The 16,739-nt window shown below is 49.1% G+C and overlaps 2 protein-coding genes and 1 long non-coding RNA gene across 4 annotated transcripts; 2 read left to right on the top strand and 1 right to left on the bottom strand.

The window, feature by feature from the left end:
- The first annotated feature begins 158 nt into the window (after nucleotides 1–158).
- On the top strand, nucleotides 159–3,745 carry Zbtb22 (zinc finger and BTB domain containing 22). 2 transcript variants are annotated; one of them, XM_048805107.1, is made up of 2 exons: nucleotides 159–303; nucleotides 1,191–3,745. In XM_048805107.1, the coding sequence occupies exons 1-2, from the start codon at nucleotides 251–253 to the stop codon at nucleotides 3,160–3,162; spliced, it is 2,025 nt and encodes a 674-aa protein (XP_048661064.1). In that variant the 5' UTR covers nucleotides 159–250; the 3' UTR covers nucleotides 3,163–3,745. The 2 variants fall into 2 exon arrangements, with proteins under 2 accessions (XP_048661064.1, XP_015343020.1); XM_015487534.2 differs by lacking the exon at nucleotides 159–303 and adding an exon at nucleotides 442–539.
- Nucleotides 3,701–5,134, bottom strand: LOC125617416. The gene is made up of 2 exons (XR_007348398.1): nucleotides 5,021–5,134; nucleotides 3,701–3,937 (listed from the first exon to the last, which is right to left on the bottom strand). It is a non-coding gene; the product is annotated as an uncharacterized LOC125617416 (long non-coding RNA).
- LOC107143795 (TAP binding protein) lies at nucleotides 3,791–16,060 on the top strand. Its single transcript, XM_015487546.2, has 8 exons — nucleotides 3,791–4,154; nucleotides 4,305–4,475; nucleotides 4,704–4,964; nucleotides 12,382–12,780; nucleotides 13,083–13,424; nucleotides 13,504–13,593; nucleotides 13,703–13,740; nucleotides 14,831–16,060. Exons 1-8 carry the CDS (start codon nucleotides 4,118–4,120, stop codon nucleotides 14,840–14,842), a joined length of 1,350 nt encoding a protein of 449 aa, XP_015343032.1. The 5' UTR covers nucleotides 3,791–4,117; the 3' UTR covers nucleotides 14,843–16,060.
- Nucleotides 16,061–16,739: the final 679 nt, after the last annotated feature.

Here is a 16,739-nt window from a genome sequence, read left to right as displayed (position 1 = left end):
TGCTTCAGCCTCCTTAACGCGCTGTACTTTCTCACTTCAAGCTCTAAGAAGGAAAAGGCCAATCGGAGGCCGACTCAAGGTTACATGGCCAATCCAGGCCCGGAGGAAGGGGGCGGGGCTTCAACGAGACTGTCAGAAGCAGGGAAGAGGGTTATTAGATCCCCCAAAGCCGCTAATGGCCACAGCTTGGGGGCGGAGCCAGGAGCGAAGACCAGGACCCGTCACCAGTGGCTTATGGAATTAAAGGGGAATGAAGGATTTGGCTAAACCAAGTCCCGGGTCTTCAACAGAAGAGGGAACCAGGTACCTTTAAGGTGTAATGCGACGACGGTTCTTTAAAGGAGAAGTGGCTGAGTCGGCGGAGTATTGCCCAGCGGCACGGGCGGGTGCCCGCCTGTGCCTTTAAAGTCGGAGGGGCAGGAGGCGGAGCGGAGGCGGAGGGCGGAGGGAGTCGGCGCAAGATGGCGGCGGGAGGGGCCCAGGCTGCAGCTCTGGCCGCCGAGTGAGGGGCGGGGGGGGCCCCGGGGGCGCGCGGCCCGGTAAGCGGGGGCGCGCGGGGCTGGGGGCGCCTTCCGGGTGGGAGAAGAGGCCGAGGTAGTGCTTGGGGCGGAGCAGGGGGGGGTCGGGGTCCGATGTGGGGCGGGGGCAGCCAAGGGGCGGGGTCGAAAGATCCTGTGGGGGCGGAGCACGGGGAGGGTCTCGAAAGGGGCGGGGTTAGTGGTGCGCCGAGGCGAAAGGGGCGTGGTCTGTGAGAGGGTGTCAGAGCCCCAAGAGATGGAGCCAAGGGTGGTTTTCAGTAGAGGAGCAGACCTGCCCCTCCTCAAGCAATGGGTGCAAAACACCAAAAAGGTGGATTTTTGGAAAGTCAGGCTCTCAGGGAAATAGGATGTAATTCCAAGGTGAAGTTACCCTTACTCCCTAAGAGTGCCTTATTTCTCTAACCTTCAAGGAAAGGGTACTAAATTTGGGGTCTGGACACCTGCGTTTTCTGGTGCTGCCATTTACTGGTTGTGTGACCTTGGATAATCTCTTAATCTTCCTGAGCCTTAGTTTACTCATCTGTCAAATGGGGTTGAGAGGTATACCTTACCCAGTATTGTAAAGTGTTGCTTAGAGACCAGCATGAACATGTTTTTAAACTGCAATAGTCTATGTCTTTATAAAATGTTATTCTTTTTTTTTTTCCCCAGAGACCCCCCCGGCCGCCCTCCTCCTTCCTTTGTTCCAGTGGCTGGGGGGGGTGTCCCCTCCCTCCACAACATGGAGCCATCTGGTCTATCACCCAGTGGGGCAGCACTCCCCTTGCCTCTATCGCTGGCTCCACCCCCACTGCCCCTGCCAGCCGCTGCAGTGGTACATGTGTCCTTCCCTGAAGTGACCAGTGCCCTTCTGGAATCCCTCAATCAGCAGCGGCTTCAGGGCCAGCTCTGTGATGTATCCATCCGAGTGCAAGGCCGGGAGTTTCGGGCTCATCGGGCTGTCTTGGCTGCCTCTTCTCCTTACTTCCATGACCAGGTCCTACTCAAGGGCATGACCTCCATCTCACTGCCCAGCGTCATGGACCCAGGTGCCTTTGAGACTGTCCTGGCCTCTGCTTACACTGGCCGCCTGAGCATGGCTGCTGCTGACATTGTCAACTTCCTCACTGTGGGGTCTGTGCTCCAGATGTGGCACATTGTGGACAAGTGCACTGAACTCCTCCGAGAGGGCCGAGCGTCAGCCACCACAACCATCAGTACTGCCGCAGCCACTTCTGTCACTGTCCCTGGTGCTGGGGCCCCATCAGGGAGTGGGAGTACTGTGGCCCCTACCACCACAGGCTCTGTGCGCTCCCATACCTCCAGCCGGGCCAGTGAGAATCAGTCTCCCAGCAGCAGCAACTACTTCAGTCCCCGGGAGTCCACTGATTTCTCATCTTCCACCCAAGAGGCATTTGCAGCTTCTGCAGTGGGCAGTGGGGAGCGACGAGGAGGTGGCCCTGTATTCCCAGCCCCTGTAGTTGGCAGTGGGGGTGCCACCTCTGGGAAGTTGCTGCTGGAGGCAGATGAGCTATGCGATGATGGTGGGGATGGGAGGGGGGCGGTGGTCCCTGGGGCTGGGCTTCGGCGACCCACCTATACACCTGCCAGTGTCATGCCACAGAAACATTGGGTATATGTGAAACGGGGTGGAAATTGCCCTGCACCAGCACCCCTGGTTTCCCAGGACCCAGATCTAGAGGAAGAGGAGGAAGAGGAAGACCTGGTGTTGACCTGTGAGGATGATGAAGATGAAGAGCTGGGGGGTGGCTCTGGGGTTCCAGCTGGGGGAGGGCCTGAGGCTACTCTCAGTATCAGTGATGTCCGGACCCTGACTGAGCCCCCAGACAAGGGCGAGGAGCAGGTCAACTTCTGTGAGTCCTCTAATGACTTTGGCCCTTATGAGAGTGGGGGTTCTGGGGCAGGGCTTGATGACTCAGGGGGACCCACCCCCTCCTCCTATGCCCCCACCCATCCCCCAAGACCCCTCCTTCCCTTAGACATGCAGGGCAACCAGATTTTGGTCTTCCCATCATCTTCCTCTTCCTCCTCCTCACAGGCTCCGGGCCAGCCACCAGGGAACCAGGCAGAACACGGGGCTGTCACCCTGGGGGGCACATCAGGGGGAGGCCTGGGTGTGCCAGGTGGCACTGGTGGAGCCCCTGGAGGGACCAGCAGCGGGGACGGTAATAAGATCTTTCTGTGTCACTGCGGGAAGGCCTTCTCCCACAAGAGTATGAGGGATCGGCACGTGAACATGCACCTCAACCTGCGGCCCTTTGACTGCCCCGTGTGCAACAAAAAGTTCAAGATGAAACACCACCTGACGGAACACATGAAGACACATACAGGTCTCAAGCCCTATGAGTGCGGTGTCTGTGCCAAGAAGTTCATGTGGCGAGACAGTTTCATGCGTCACCGGGGACACTGTGAGCGCCGGCACCGCATGGGTGGGGGCGGGGCGGGACTTGGACCTGCAGCGCCCACTGGGCCAGCCTTGCTTCCCAAGAGAGAGTCTGCCAGTGCGGGCGGGGGCAGTGGTGAGGAGGCCAGTGGCACGCCCCCATCCAGCAGACGAGTCTGGTCCCCACCCACTGTCCACAAGGTGGAGATGGGCTTCAATGGGGGCGGCGGAGCAAACTGAAGGGGCAAGCTAGTGGGGTTACTTCGGGGGAAGAGGGAATAGGGAGCACGATCCAGGGGCACCATGGCCCCCTGGTGATCTCCCATCACACTCACTGTCTTCCTTTATCTCTTTGGACTTGTATATATTGTGGAGGGGGAACCACATTGCACCACCGCCAGCCCATTCCATTCTTTAGCCCCTTCCTTTCAAGGTATCCGGAATTAAGTCACCTTTCTTTCCCCTCTGGTGGGTATTCCGAAGCCCCAGTTCCACATAGGAGGGCGAACATGGTGTGGGAGGGAAAGGGGCGTGTAGAGCATCTTGAATTCACAGGGTCAAGGGTCAGGTTGTTGTAGTCTGTGCCTGAAGTCTGTGTTTGTGTTGTGGGGACAAGGCCTTTGAGCCCCACTGTTGTCCTAGAACCTATCCCTTCCTGCAGGATGCGACCCTTATTTCTATGCTCTCTCACACACACACCTCCCCTGGGGATCCTCACTCAACTTGGTTCTCAATAGGGAGTGGGTGGAAATAGGAGGGAGTAAGTCGTAGTACAAGCTTTTAATTTTTTAAACAGTGATTAAAATATTTATTGGTCATTTCACTTGGCTTCCCTATAACCCCTACGTGCTTATTGGGGACCTGACACCGGTGTGCGAAGCGGGAGTAATAGTTCTCAGGGAAGTGCATAGTGCGGGGAAGATCCTAGAGGGGAGTTTAGGTTTGGGGAGGGCTCAAATCCGGCGATGCTGGGTAGTCCAGGAGGTGGTGGCAGGGCTGAGGCGTCCACTGAAACCTGGAGAGGAAGTAACCAGAATATCCGTGCTTGACCAGTGGGGGATACATCCACCTCCACGGTCCTCACCTAACCTGAGCGGAGATTGCCTCGGCTCCTCCTGCTGTCCTTTGGAGGAAAGGAAAGCGAAAGTGAAAGGAGGAAGAGAAGGCTTCTCGGGGCTGAGGAGATCGCAGCGCCATGAAGCCCCTGTCCCTGCTCCTTGCTGTGACTTTGGGTGAGCGAACCCCGCGACTTCTCGCCCAGGAACAGGGGTGGGGAAGCGGAAAAGGAAGCCCCACCGAGCGTCGGCACCGTGTGTGTGTGGGGGGCGGGGGTTGGGTCATATGACATCGGCCGCCCAGTCACCCGCGGCCCGCTCCCCCAGGCCTGGCGACCACCGTCTCAGCAGGACCATCTGCGATCGAGTGTTGGTTCGTGGAGGATGTGGGCGGGGGCGGCCTGGCCAAGAGACCCGCCGCACTGCTTCTGCGCCAGGGACCCGAGGGACCGCCACCCCGGCCAGACCTCGACCCTAAGCTCTACCTCAAAGTGGACGGTGAGTCTTCCGGGACTCGCCCCCATCTCTGTGTACTCTACCGAAAATCCCTCCTCTTTAGAACGCGCATTGACCTCGGGCCTGAGTTTCTCTCTCTTATCTAAATGAGTCTGGATTACCTCTAAGCTTCTCGCTACGAGGTACACTGTTCAACTGAAGTTTACTGAACCGTACCCTTCCAGTCCCGGGCAGTGACTCTACAGCTGCATTTCTTCCCCGATCTCACAGACCCCACGGGCACCCTGCAGGCTGCCTTCAGGAGGTACCCCCGGGGCGTCCCCGCACCACACTGCGAGATAAGCCGATACATCCCGCTCCCTGCCTCTGCAAATTGGGCCAGCGGCCTGACCCCGGAGCGGAGCTGCCCGCGGGCCCTGGACGGGGCTTGGCTGACCGTCAGCATGTCCAGCTCGGTTCTTAGCCTCTCCAGCCTCTTGCGACTCCAGCCAGAGCCTCAGCAGGAGCCTGTTCTTATCACCGTGGCAACAGGTAGCTGGGGAGGGGAGATAAGAGATGGAGGGGGAAATTCTAACCATTCTGATTACCTGGACTCGCAGTATGGTCTTAAGCTAATCATTTCTGCACTCAGGGTTCAGTTTCCGTTTTGTAAAGCGAGATAGTTTAGCTAGAATTAATCGGCCTCTAGTGTTCCTCCTAGCCCTGAACCAGTAAGATAAAAACCAACCGCGGTTTGGGGGCGGGACTTCGTGGTGCTTTGAAGGGCGGGGCTTTGGAGAGGCGAGGTTTCTGGGCATCAAATTTTGGGATATTTGTAAGGTTATGGAGTAGGGAGGTGTTTAGAAGCTGGAACTTTTTTTCTCCGCGCCTCTCAGGTCTGTATCTTGTTAGGCAACCCCCTAGCTTTGCAGTACACCCTGTTCCAAATACCAATCTTCGACCCTCACCCGCTCCCACAAGCCCGATGAGGCAATCAGCAAAGCAATGGCTGTTGCTCTAAAGTGCATTTTCCTTCTCTTAGGCACGTTGGTATGCGCTATGATTCCCCAAACAGTGGGCTCTAGTGGGCTAAAGGGACGTGGCGGGAGACCACCTATGGCGTGGTACAATGCGGTCCTAGTGTCCAGACGTCTGACACCTTGCTGGGCAGTGGGTTTCTAAGTCTGGATTGGAGCAGATCTGACCTGGATGTCTATGAGCTCTTGCTTCTTCTCCCTGTGAGGCCAGGTAGTTACAGGTAGAATCCTTGGCTTCTCAATCTTGTCCCAACCTGATAGACAGGTCAGCCGCAATGGAGCTCCTGCTTCCCTTCCCCGGTTCCTTTTCCCTTAATCACTGGTAGAGAATCACACATAGGAATATCACAAATATTCCTCTGTTGAGCACTACTGTCCCCACTACTGTCCCCACTACTGTCTGAGACTCCAAAAACCTCAACTGTGTCAGCAGCTCCCACACTGGGCAGAGGCAGAAGAAAACTGCTCTTTGTGGGGACAGTAGTGCTCAACAGAGGAATATTTCCTAGGGCTGCTGGCTTCACTATGAGGTGGTGATGAGAATGTTTCTCTCTGAGTTTGTTCTTCCACCTGTAAAAGGTGCATACCATTTCCCACCTGCCTTTTAGTTGTGACTATCAAGGGAGGCATTGTGTTAATTTATTCACTGATTGAATAAATATTTGTTAGCACTAAGAAAAAGGGCTCAGGAGTTCTTTGATAAGGTTGCAAATAACACTTATGTTGGAACCTTCTAAAATATCCCCAAACCACAGGGCATTGAGGCACACTGCTGTAATCACAGCAGCTTGGGATACTGAGGCAGGAGGATCACAAGTTCAAGGCCAGTCTCAGCAACTTAGTGAGGCCCTCTCAAAAATAAAAAGGGCTGGGGATGTGGTTCAATGGTTGAGCATCCCTGGGTTCAATCTTCAGTACCAAAGTGTGTGTGTGTGTGTGTGTGTGTGTGTGTGTGTGTTTATATATACAACAAAACCTGGGTCCCTCTATAGGAAAATTAAATCAATATATGGGAGCTGTGTGTGTAGCTCAGTGGTAGAACACTTGCCTGTTATGCTTAAGGTCCTGGGTTCCAAATCCAGCATCGAAAAAAAAAAAAAACAAAACCAATATGTGGGGTGGTCCTGAATACTGTTAAGGTCACAAACGTTATCAGGTGTAGATTGTGCCCTCAAAGAGGTTCTCAGATTTGTCATAGATAATCCTAACATAAAGTAGAAAGTGACTTGTGGGGCTCAGTTGGTAGAGTGCTTGCCTCACATGTATAAGGTCTTGGGTTCTATCCCCAGCACCACAAAAAAAAAAAAAGAAAGAAAGAAAGTGACTTGTGTATGGCTGAGGGTGTAGCTTTGTGGTACTTAGTGCCAGTGCTTAGAATGCACTGAAGGCCCATTTCTAATGGCCTTCTAAAAAACATTTCTAATTGATTAGGGACTATAAAAGCTATTATTATGATGTAACATTAGAAATGGAATCTCTTTGGGGTCAGATATCATTGATAATTAATTTTTACTTTTTAAAAAAAATTACGTGAAACTGAGGATTGAACTCAGGAGTGCTCTACCACTAACTTATATCCCCAGTCCTTTTTATTTTCTATTTTGAAACTCTCACCAAATTGTCCAGGCTGGCCTCAAACTTGTAATCCTCCTGCCTCAGCCTCCCAAGTAGCTGGGATTACAGGTGTAGACCACTATATTATGTATTACAAATACACTTTCTTGGGTTTTTTTGTTGTTGTTTGTTTGTTTGTGTCATGTGGTGCTAGGGACCATGTGTGCTAGGCAAGTGCTTCCACTGAGCTATCACTCCAGCCCTCAAATATATATATTTTTTTAATATTTATTTTTTAGTTTTCGGCAGACACAACATCTTTGTTTGTATGTGGTGCTGAGGATCGAACCCAGGCCGCATGCATGCCAGGAGAGCGCGCTACCACTTGAGCCACATCCCCAGCCCCTCAAATATATTTTTTTGGCATATTTTGGGTATATAGTATTTAATTCTCACCTTTTTTTTTTTTTTTTTTGTACCAGGGATTGAACTCAGCCCACTCAACCACTGGGCCACACTCCTAGACCTTTCTCATATTTTATTTAGAGACAGGGTCTCACTGAGTTGCTTAGTGCCTCACCATTGCTGAGGCTGGCTTTGAACTCAAAATCCTTCTGCCTCAGCCTCAGGAGTCGCTGGGATTACAGGCATGCACAATCTGGCTAATTTTCACCATTCTTTTAGAATATTTTTATGGAAATGTTAAAGATACACAAAAGGGCTGGGGATGTAGCTCAGTGGTAGAGTGCTTGTCAAGGTCTTGGGTTTGATCTCTAATACCACAAAAACAAAACAAACAAAATTCCCCATAAAATTAGAGAACATAGTGAATGAACTCCTCTATGTCCATTTCTACCCATTATGCAGTTGGAGAGTTACAAAATTTTATCAAATTGTTTCACTTACCCTCCCTCTTTTTATTTACTTATTTTTACGGATACTGAGGATCGAACTTAGTACCTCACATGTGCTAGGCAAGACTCAACCGCTGAGCTACAACCCCAGCCTCTTTTTATTTTTTGAAGTGTTTGAAGGTATATTCCAAGCACCATATTATTTTACTCATAAGTACTTCAGAATGCATCTCTATTAAATAAGGGTTTTAAGAAAACTTAATCACAATATGTTTATCATACCTAACAAAACAAGTAATAATTCCTTAGTATCATCTTGATCTGGGGATGTAGTTTAGTGGTAGAGAACTTGCCTAGCATGCTCTGGGTTGGATCCTCAGAACTGTAAAACAAATACCTATTGATTTTTGGGGGGAAACGTGGTCACTTGTTCTGTAGAATTTTCTTCATCCTGAAGTTGGCCAATTTTTTCCTCCTGTGTCATTTACCATATTCCACTTTCCTCTATATTTCCTATAAATTGGTAGATCTAAAGATTTAGATTTGTTTGTTTATTTATTTATTGGTACTGGGGATTGAACCCAGGGGCACTTAACCACTGAGCCACATCCCCACCCGTTTTTTGTATTTTATTTAGAGAGGGTCTCACTGATTAGGGCCTCATTAAGTTATTGAGGCTGGCTTTGAACTTGTGATCCTCCTGCCTCACCTCCTGAGTGGCTGGGATTACAGGCAGATGCCACCACCTCTGGCTGGTGATTTTTTTTTTTCAGTAATATTTGATAATTAGTTGTTATTCACTTTTTTTTTTTTTTTTTTGCTGTACTGGGAATTGAAGCCAGGGGCGATCTACAGAGTTACATTCCCAGTCCTTTTTTAGGAACTCACTAATTTGTTCAGGTTGGTTTGGAACTTTGGATCTTTCTGGCTCAGTCTTTGGTATAGCTGGGAATACAGGACCAGACCACCAAGCCTGGCTGTGTTTACTTCTGTATTCCTACAGAGTACAATTTAAAGGATGCAGGTCTAAAATTGCTTTCCATAGCCCTTATTAAAGATCACTATTGCAGGGCATGGTGGGGCATACCTGTAAAACCAGCTATACTGGAGGATTGAGGCAGGAGGATGGCAGAATACCCCTGGGTTCAATTCCCAGTTTAAAAAAAAAAGTCACTGTTAAATTGAGAGTTAAACTGTAAAATCTTTAGATATTTATTAATCCTGATTTTTTTTTTTTTTTTTTGTACCAGGGATTGAACACAAAGGCACTTAACCATTGAGCCACACCCCCAGCCCTTTTTTGTATTTTATTTAGAGACAGGGTCTCACTGAGTTGCTTAGGACCTTGCTAAATTGCTGAGGCTGGCTTTGAACTCATGATCCTCCTGTCTCAGCCTCCTGAGCCACAGGGATTATAGGCATGCAGACACTGCACCTGGCTAATCCTGATTTTTACTTTTGAATTGCTTTTCTTAAAAATCAGGATTAAGAAAAATCCAAAAACATACTTTTGAATTGCTTTTTTTTAAAAAATCAGGATTAAGTAAAATTGCACTTTTTTTTTTTTTAACTAAACAATTGACTGAGACAAGATGCTATGTTGGACTTGAACTTTGCCTACATGCCCCCCACCCTTGAGGCCACTGCATCTCTGGCTCCAAGTCTCTCTCTCTCTCTTTTTTTTTTTAACTAAACTTTTGAGAAAAGTTTAACTTCATAAGCCTCAGAAACTAATATTAAAAATAAATAACCAAGGTGTGGTGCTTGAACCTGTAATTTCAGCTATTTGGGAGACTGAAGCAGGAGGATGACTTAAGCCTAGGAATTCAAGACATCCTGAACAGGGCTGGGGATGTGGCTCAAGTGGTAGCGCGCTTGCCTGGCATGCGTGCGGCCTGGGTTCCATCCTCAGCACCACATACAAACAAAGATGTTGTGTCCGCAAGGCAAGACCTTGCCTCAAAAATAAATAAATAGTGCCCAGTGTGGTGGCCCTCACCTATAATCCCAGTGACTGGGGAGGCTGAGGCAAGAGGATTGTATGTTCAAAGCTAACCTCAGCGATTTGGTGAGACCCTAAGCAACTTAGTAAGACCCTGTCTCTAAATAAATAATAAAAAGGGCTGGGGATGTGGCTCAGTGGTTAAATTTCCCTGGATTCCATCCCCAGTACCAAAATAGTAGTAGTAATAATAATAATAATATACATAAATAGTAAATAATAGCAAATAGGAAATAATAGTAAACAAGGAAACAAAAATTTTTAGCAATAGCACATACCTGTAATCCCAGTGTCATTGGGAGATTGAGGCAGGAGGATCCCAAGTTTGAGGCCAGCCTAGGCAACTTAGCAGAGACTCTGTCTCAAAATCAAATATAGAAAGGGCTGGGGATATAGCTCAGTGGTAGAGTGCTTATGGGTTCAACCCCCAGCACCCCAAAACATGATAAGAAAAGAAAAATTACTTCTACATCAAGGACCTAGACATTTCTGGGAAGAAGTAGCAGTGGAACTAGCCTTGAAGGACATGAAGTGGTATTTAGATGTCTGAAGAAATAGAGGAAATACTGACTAGAGATGTAGCTCGATATAGGACACTTGCCTAGCATGCTTGAGTCCCTGAGTTGGATAGTTGGATCCCCAGCAGCACAAAATAAAACAAAAGACATTAGAAACCGTAGAACCTCAGAACCAAAGCAAAAAGATGGCCAACAATTAAAATTTAGTCACAAGAAAGGCTTTTTTTTTTTTTTTTTTTAGTACCAAGGATTGAACCCAGGGACATTTAACCACTGAGTCACATCCCCAGCCCTTTTTATTTTCTATTTTCAGACAGGGTCTCACTAAGTTGCCTAGGGCCTCAATAAATTGCTTAGACTGACTTTGAACTTGTGATCCTCCTGCCACAGCCTCCTTAGCTGCTGGAAGTATAAGCAAACAAAGGGATTCTAATGTGACTAGTTTTCAGGATGTGAAGCAGTCTGGAAAGGTCGTTTGGGGATTGAGTTTTCAAATATCTGAAGGCTGAGTTGTATTCTGTAGATGATAGTGGACTATAAGAAGTTGTTTTTGTTTTTGAGGAGGAGTCATTTATCCCCAAAGCCTGTTATTTTCTTTGATTATCACAAAATATATTTAAGAATTGGCTGATAGGACTAGTGAGGAAAATATAGGTTAAGTGATGTATCTAGGAAGTCCATGATGATGATGAAGGTAGTGAAATTAGTAACAGCTAACATTTGTGGAGTATCTTCTATATGCTAGGCCCTGTTCTAGGTACTTTATATGCATAATCTTATTTATTTCTTCAAAAGTCATAGGACATGGGTGTGTTAGTATTTTTTTAATATTTCTTTTTTGGGTTGGGGATGTGGCTCAAGCTGTAGTGCGCTCACCTGGCATGCGCAGGGCGCTGGGTTGGATCCTCAGCACCACGTAAAAATAAAGATGTTGCGTCCACCGAAAACTAATAAATAAATATTAAAAAAATTTCTTTTTTAGTTGTAGTTGGACACAATACCCTTATTTTATTTATTCTTTTTTAAAAATACTTATTTCTTAGTTTTCGGCGAACACAACATCTTTGTATGTGGTGCTGAGGATCGAACCCGGGCCACACGCATGCCAGGCGAGCGCCCTACCGCTTGAGCCACATCCCCAGCCCCTTTATTTATTCTTATGTGGTGCTGAGGATGGAACTCAGGGCCTCACACGTGGTAGGTGAGCACTCTACTGCTGAGCCACAACCCTAGCCTGGGTGTTAGTATTATTGCCATGTTGCAAATGAAGAAATCTGAGAGTTAGGTAACTTAACCAAGGAATACAGTTTATAAAAAGAAGGGTTCAAAATTGAACCCAGGTTATGTAGCTCTAGCCTGCATACCTTTAGCTACTGACTTCCTTGATAACTGGGATTTTGAGGGGTTTTTGTTTCTTTTTTTGAGACAGTGTCTTAATAGATTGTCTAGGCTGCCCTTGAACTCCTGGGTTCAATTGATCCTCCTGCCTTAGCCTCCTGAGTAGCTGGGACTATAGGTATGTGTCAACATGTCCAGGTGGCAGTTGGGATTTTTTTGCGGGGAGGTGGTGGTACTGGGGATTGAACCTAGAGGCACTCCAACACTGAGTTACTTTCCCTGCCCTTTTTATTTTTTGAGACAGGACTTGCTAAGTTGCCCAGGCTGGCCTGGAACTTGCAATCCTCCTGCCTCAGCCTCCCAAGTTGCTGTGATTATAGGAGAGCACCACTGCACCAGTTGGCAGTTGGAATTTTTAATCAGGCAAGTGACCTGAGCAGACATGTAGCCACACTGTTTGATTACAGGGTAAAGTAGTGGTTGAAGGAGAGAATGACAATTGAGAGACCAGAGAAGAGGCTATTGTAATTGTCCAAATGTATGTTGAAAAGTACCTGAGTTGTAAACAGGTATGAGATCGTGATGAGAATAGCACGACATATTATTTTTGGCAATTTGCTTTTCTCTCATATCTCCTCCCCTCCCCTCTCATGCTGTCTTCCCTAGTGGTGCTGACTGTCCTCACCCACACCCCTGCCCCCCGAATCCGACTGGGACAAGATGCTATATTGGACTTGAGCTTCGCCTACATGCCCCCAACCCTCGAGGCTACTGCATCTCTGGCCCCAAGTCCCCCTCCCTTTGGGCTGGAGTGGCGACGACAGCACCTGGGTAAGGGGCACCTGCTCCTGGCTGCAACTCCTGGGCTGGGTGGGCAGATGCCAGCAGCCCGAGAAGGAGCAGTGGCGTTTGCTGCTTGGGATGATGATGATCCATGGGGCCCATGGACCGGGAATGGGACCTTCTGGCTGCCTGCCGTGCGACCCTTTCAGGAGGGCACCTATCTGGCCACTGTACACCTGCCATACCTGCAAGGACAGGTCTCCCTGGAGCTTACTATGCACAGTGAGTGGGGCCAGACGTCTCTGGGGGTAGAGGGTGGCCACTGGGGTTAGGAGGATACTATGACAGAGGGAGGGGTGATGAAAAAGAGGGGCCCTGGGAATCAGAGAAGCAGTAGTGTGGGGTGGAGAGTCCCTGGGGATCTGATGGACTTTGGCTTGGAGATTCCTGTGAAGCACTCATGGGGACAGTGTGTTCCCCATTCTTGGAGAATACCCCTTGTCATTTTGGGGGAAGCTGGAGAGTAAGCTGAGGGAAGACATTGTGGACCGACTTCTCATGTTCATTTCCTTCTCTTTCCCCAGAGCCCCCCAAAGTGTCCCTGTCACCAGCACCCCTTGTTTGGGCTGCCCCAGGGGAGGCACCTCCAGAGTTGCTGTGCCTTGTGTCCCACTTCTACCCTTCCGAGGGCCTGGAGGTAGAGTGGGAGCTCCGGGGTGGCTCAGAGAGTGGATCTCAGAAGGCCGAGGGGCAGAGGTGGCTCTCCTCTCTGCGCCACCATTCAGATGGCTCTGTCAGTCTCTCTGGACACCTGCAGCTGCCCCCAATCACTGCTGAGCAGCATGGGGCTCGGTACATCTGTCGTGTCCACCACTCCAGCCTGCCCGCCTCGGGGCGCAGTGCTGAGGTCACTGTGGAGGTGGCAGGTAAGACCTAGGGGCACTGTGGAGCCCAGGTGATGCCTCGGAAGACACGAAGTTCACTCTCTTCTCTTCCATCTGCCAGGTTTCTCTGGGCCCTCCCTTGAGGATGGCGTAGGGCTCTTCCTGTCTGCCTTCCTCCTCCTGGGACTCTTCAAGGTGCTGGGCTGGGTCGGTGAGTGTGACACTATCCCCACCATGGGAAGGACAGGAGCTAGACACCATTCCTCTGCCCTCCCCCTCTATATTCCCACATCCCAACCCCTCTTAATCTTTCTCCACAGCTGCCTACCTGATCATTCATAAGGATTCCAAGGAGAAGGTAAACAGTGCTCCATTTCCTCTTATCTTCTTCCCCTTCTTATTTAATCCCTCTCTTCCCAACTCATCACCCATGGAGGGAGGCTGCTGCTGTGGTGGGTAGAATCAGACTTGGAATTCACAGAGACCTGCCCTACATTTTAACTGTAGGGCCCCTTGAACATGCTTAAACTGCATCTGTTTCCTTGGATGTCTTGATTTAAAAAAATTACTTAGGCAGTGTTGTCCAATAGAAATATAATGTAAGCCACATATGAAAATTTGAATAATCTAGTAATCACATTAGAAAAGTGAAAAGAAGTTGATTGTGGTGATGCACATCTGTAATCATAGCTATTAGGGAGGCTGAGGCATGGAGGATCACAAATTCCAGGCCAGCCTGGGCAACTTAAGTCCCTGACTGGAAATAAAATTTTTAAAAAGGGGAGGGGGTGTGTAGCTCAGGGTAGAATGCTTGCCTAGCATGTTTATAGGCCCTGGGTTCAATTCCCAGTATTGCAAAAAAAGAAAAAGTAAAATTAATTTGATGCTTTATTTAATCAAATCCAAAATACTGTTACGTAGACATATAAACAATATAAGAAATTATAGGGCTGGGGGTGTGGCTCTGGATTCAATCACCAGTGTCAAAAAGAAAAAAATATATATATGTATATGTATATATATATATATATATATATATATATATAGAGAGAGAGAGAGAGAGAGAGAGAGAGAGAGAGAGAGAGAGAGGGAGAGAGTGCCTTTTTTCTAACCTAAGTGTTCACAGCTGGTGTTGATTTTAAACTATCAGCACATCAATTCACATTAGCCACATTTCAAATGCTCAATAGCCATATGTGGCTTCCACATTGGTGGTACCTTGACTAACAAAATGGTGGCTACCACATTGCACAGAGGAGCTCTGGATGACAATTAGGGGGATTAGGATCTGTTAGAAGATGCAGGAGACAAAGCACTCAGTACAGTAAGTGGCAGGCAGAAAATGTGAGCCCCATCTCTCTCCCACCTGCTGGACTGACCATGGGCAAGTACCTCACCCCACCTCCTGAAACCCCCAAATTCCTCACTTCCTTCTTATTTTCTTCCAGAAATCACAGTGAAGGCACTCAGCACTACCCTGTGGAAGCTACCATCATCTCTGGCCCTAGCTACTGTAGCAGCTCCCCCAAACAGTACCCCATCACCTGCTCCTACTCTCTCAAAACTTCCTACACTGAATGGCTGGAATTTTTTTTTTTTTAAAGACAAATCTTATTGCATTTGTCTTCTTAAAGCTCTTGGGCAGTGGTTCTCAAAATTTTTGGTATCAGGACTTTCTTAAAAATTATCAGTCAGGCCTGTTGGCACATGCCTGTAATTAGGTGAGCCTCAGCAATTTAGTGAGGCCCTAAGCAACTTAGTGAAACCCAGTCTCAATAAAAAATAAAAAAGGCTGGGGATGTATCTCAGTGGTAAAGTGCCCTAGGCTCAATCCTCAGGGCCAAAAATCAAAGACTCTCAAAAGCTTTTGTTATCTGTGCTATAACTATTGATATTTATTGTACTAAAACCTAAAATAGAAAGATTTTAAACACGAGAATACATAAATACACATTCTATTAGTTTTGAAAGCCATGGTGTCAATACATATCATGTAGCTTCTGGAAAACCCCGCATGTACACTCTTAGAAAATTATAATGAAAAATGCAAATAACATCTTTATAGAGTTGTTAAGTTTTAACCTCAAATACCCACTGAAATTGTCTTGGGGACCTCTGGGACAGAAACCAACCTTGGAGAACCAGTGCTCTGGGGTAAATTCATTCTTCCTGCTCCGTCCTGTGAGTCCCCCCACCCTGCCCGAACACTGCCTACCTCTCCAGTCCTACCAGGTGCTCCCCAGCCCTCCTCTCAATGCTCATCAACAGACAGCTATTCCTTTCTTCCGATGAACCAAAGGCCTCCCGCCAGCCTCGAGTTCCGCAGCTTGATTCCCTCTGCCTGGCTCCTTCCCTGGGCCCCCGACTTAGGTCTGCCTCGTGATTCCCCTCAGACAGTCGCGTGTCTGTCTTGTGCGGTTCACCACAGCTGTAGTTAAGTGATTGTGAGAATCCTGGTTAAACGCCCGTCTACCCTCCCGGACTGTGGCTCCTGTGGCTCAGCGTGACAAGCCTGTGTGTCCTCTGCTGTATGACTGGCTCCCACTGGAGGGCGCTCATTAAACAGCTGCTGAACTTAGAACCGAGGAAGCCGCAGCACAAGGGGCTGGACGGTCGTCGGCCAGACGGATGGGGAACGGGTCTAGTGTGGGAATAAAGTAGTGTTCCAGTGCTTCCAACCGGGTGTCGCATTCTATTCCTTTTCCAAAAACAGTCACCTTTGGTCTCTTTCAATTACCCTGGTCTCCCAAACGCCTCGGACATAGTCAATCTCCGGTGGCAACAGTGCAGAGTCACACACCCAGCGGCTCCAAAGACGCCTTAAGCAAACGCTACCTTGGCCCTCCAACCAGCCGCGAGGACCGGAAACGCCCCAGAGCCGAGTCTCAACCGGATGTGGCGGCTTCCTGCCCCGCCCCCAGAGAGTGGGCGGGAACTAAGTGCTCCTCAGAAAACCTGGCGTGGATTCGGTCCGTTGCACTCGTGGGTTGGGGCTGGGAGTGTAACCTCGCGGGGTGCAGTAACCGGGTCTTTTCCCGGCTAAAGCGCTTTCCGCAATAGTGTTGGCCTTTTTCTGGTTGGTGAAAGGAATGTCAAATTCTGCTCCTGCCCTCCTCCGGAGGCTGGAGACTGGAATTTTTATTCCAATTCAGTGAAGAGCGACGTGAGCTCCAGAATCCTGGAGAGGAGGGGCGGGGGACAGTGGAGGTGGGGACCCGAGCCCCTGCGTCTCGGCCCCTGGACGTCCAACGTTCCCCTAGTCCGCGACTCTGGCTCCTGTCCTCACTTCCTTCCCTTTTTGGCTCCTGCTCTCGGAGCGGGCGGACGCGGGGGGGAGCGGAAAGGGCGGGAGGGCCC

The sequence above is a fragment of the Marmota marmota genome, unplaced genomic scaffold, assembly GCF_001458135.2.
Source record: "Marmota marmota marmota unplaced genomic scaffold, marMar, whole genome shotgun sequence".
In the NCBI taxonomy this organism is placed as follows: Eukaryota; Metazoa; Chordata; class Mammalia; order Rodentia; family Sciuridae; genus Marmota; species Marmota marmota.
Note: the sequence above shows the minus strand (reverse complement) of the source record. Positions and strands in the feature narration are given on the sequence as shown.

Bases quoted from the DNA above. Each gene is read 5' to 3' on its own strand.
- Zbtb22 (XM_048805107.1), top strand. From the start codon at position 251: ATGAAGGATTTGGCTAAACCAAGTCCCGGGTCTTCAACAGAAGAGGGA. The intron at 304-1,190 runs GTACCTTTAAGG...TTTTTTCCCCAG, and splicing joins TCAACAGAAGAGGGAACCAG to AGACCCCCCCGGCCGCCCTC.
- LOC107143795 (XM_015487546.2), top strand. From the start codon at position 4,118: ATGAAGCCCCTGTCCCTGCTCCTTGCTGTGACTTTGG. The intron at 4,965-12,381 runs GTAGCTGGGGAG...TGTCTTCCCTAG, and splicing joins TCTTATCACCGTGGCAACAG to TGGTGCTGACTGTCCTCACC. The intron at 12,781-13,082 runs GTGAGTGGGGCC...CTCTTTCCCCAG, and splicing joins CCTGGAGCTTACTATGCACA to AGCCCCCCAAAGTGTCCCTG.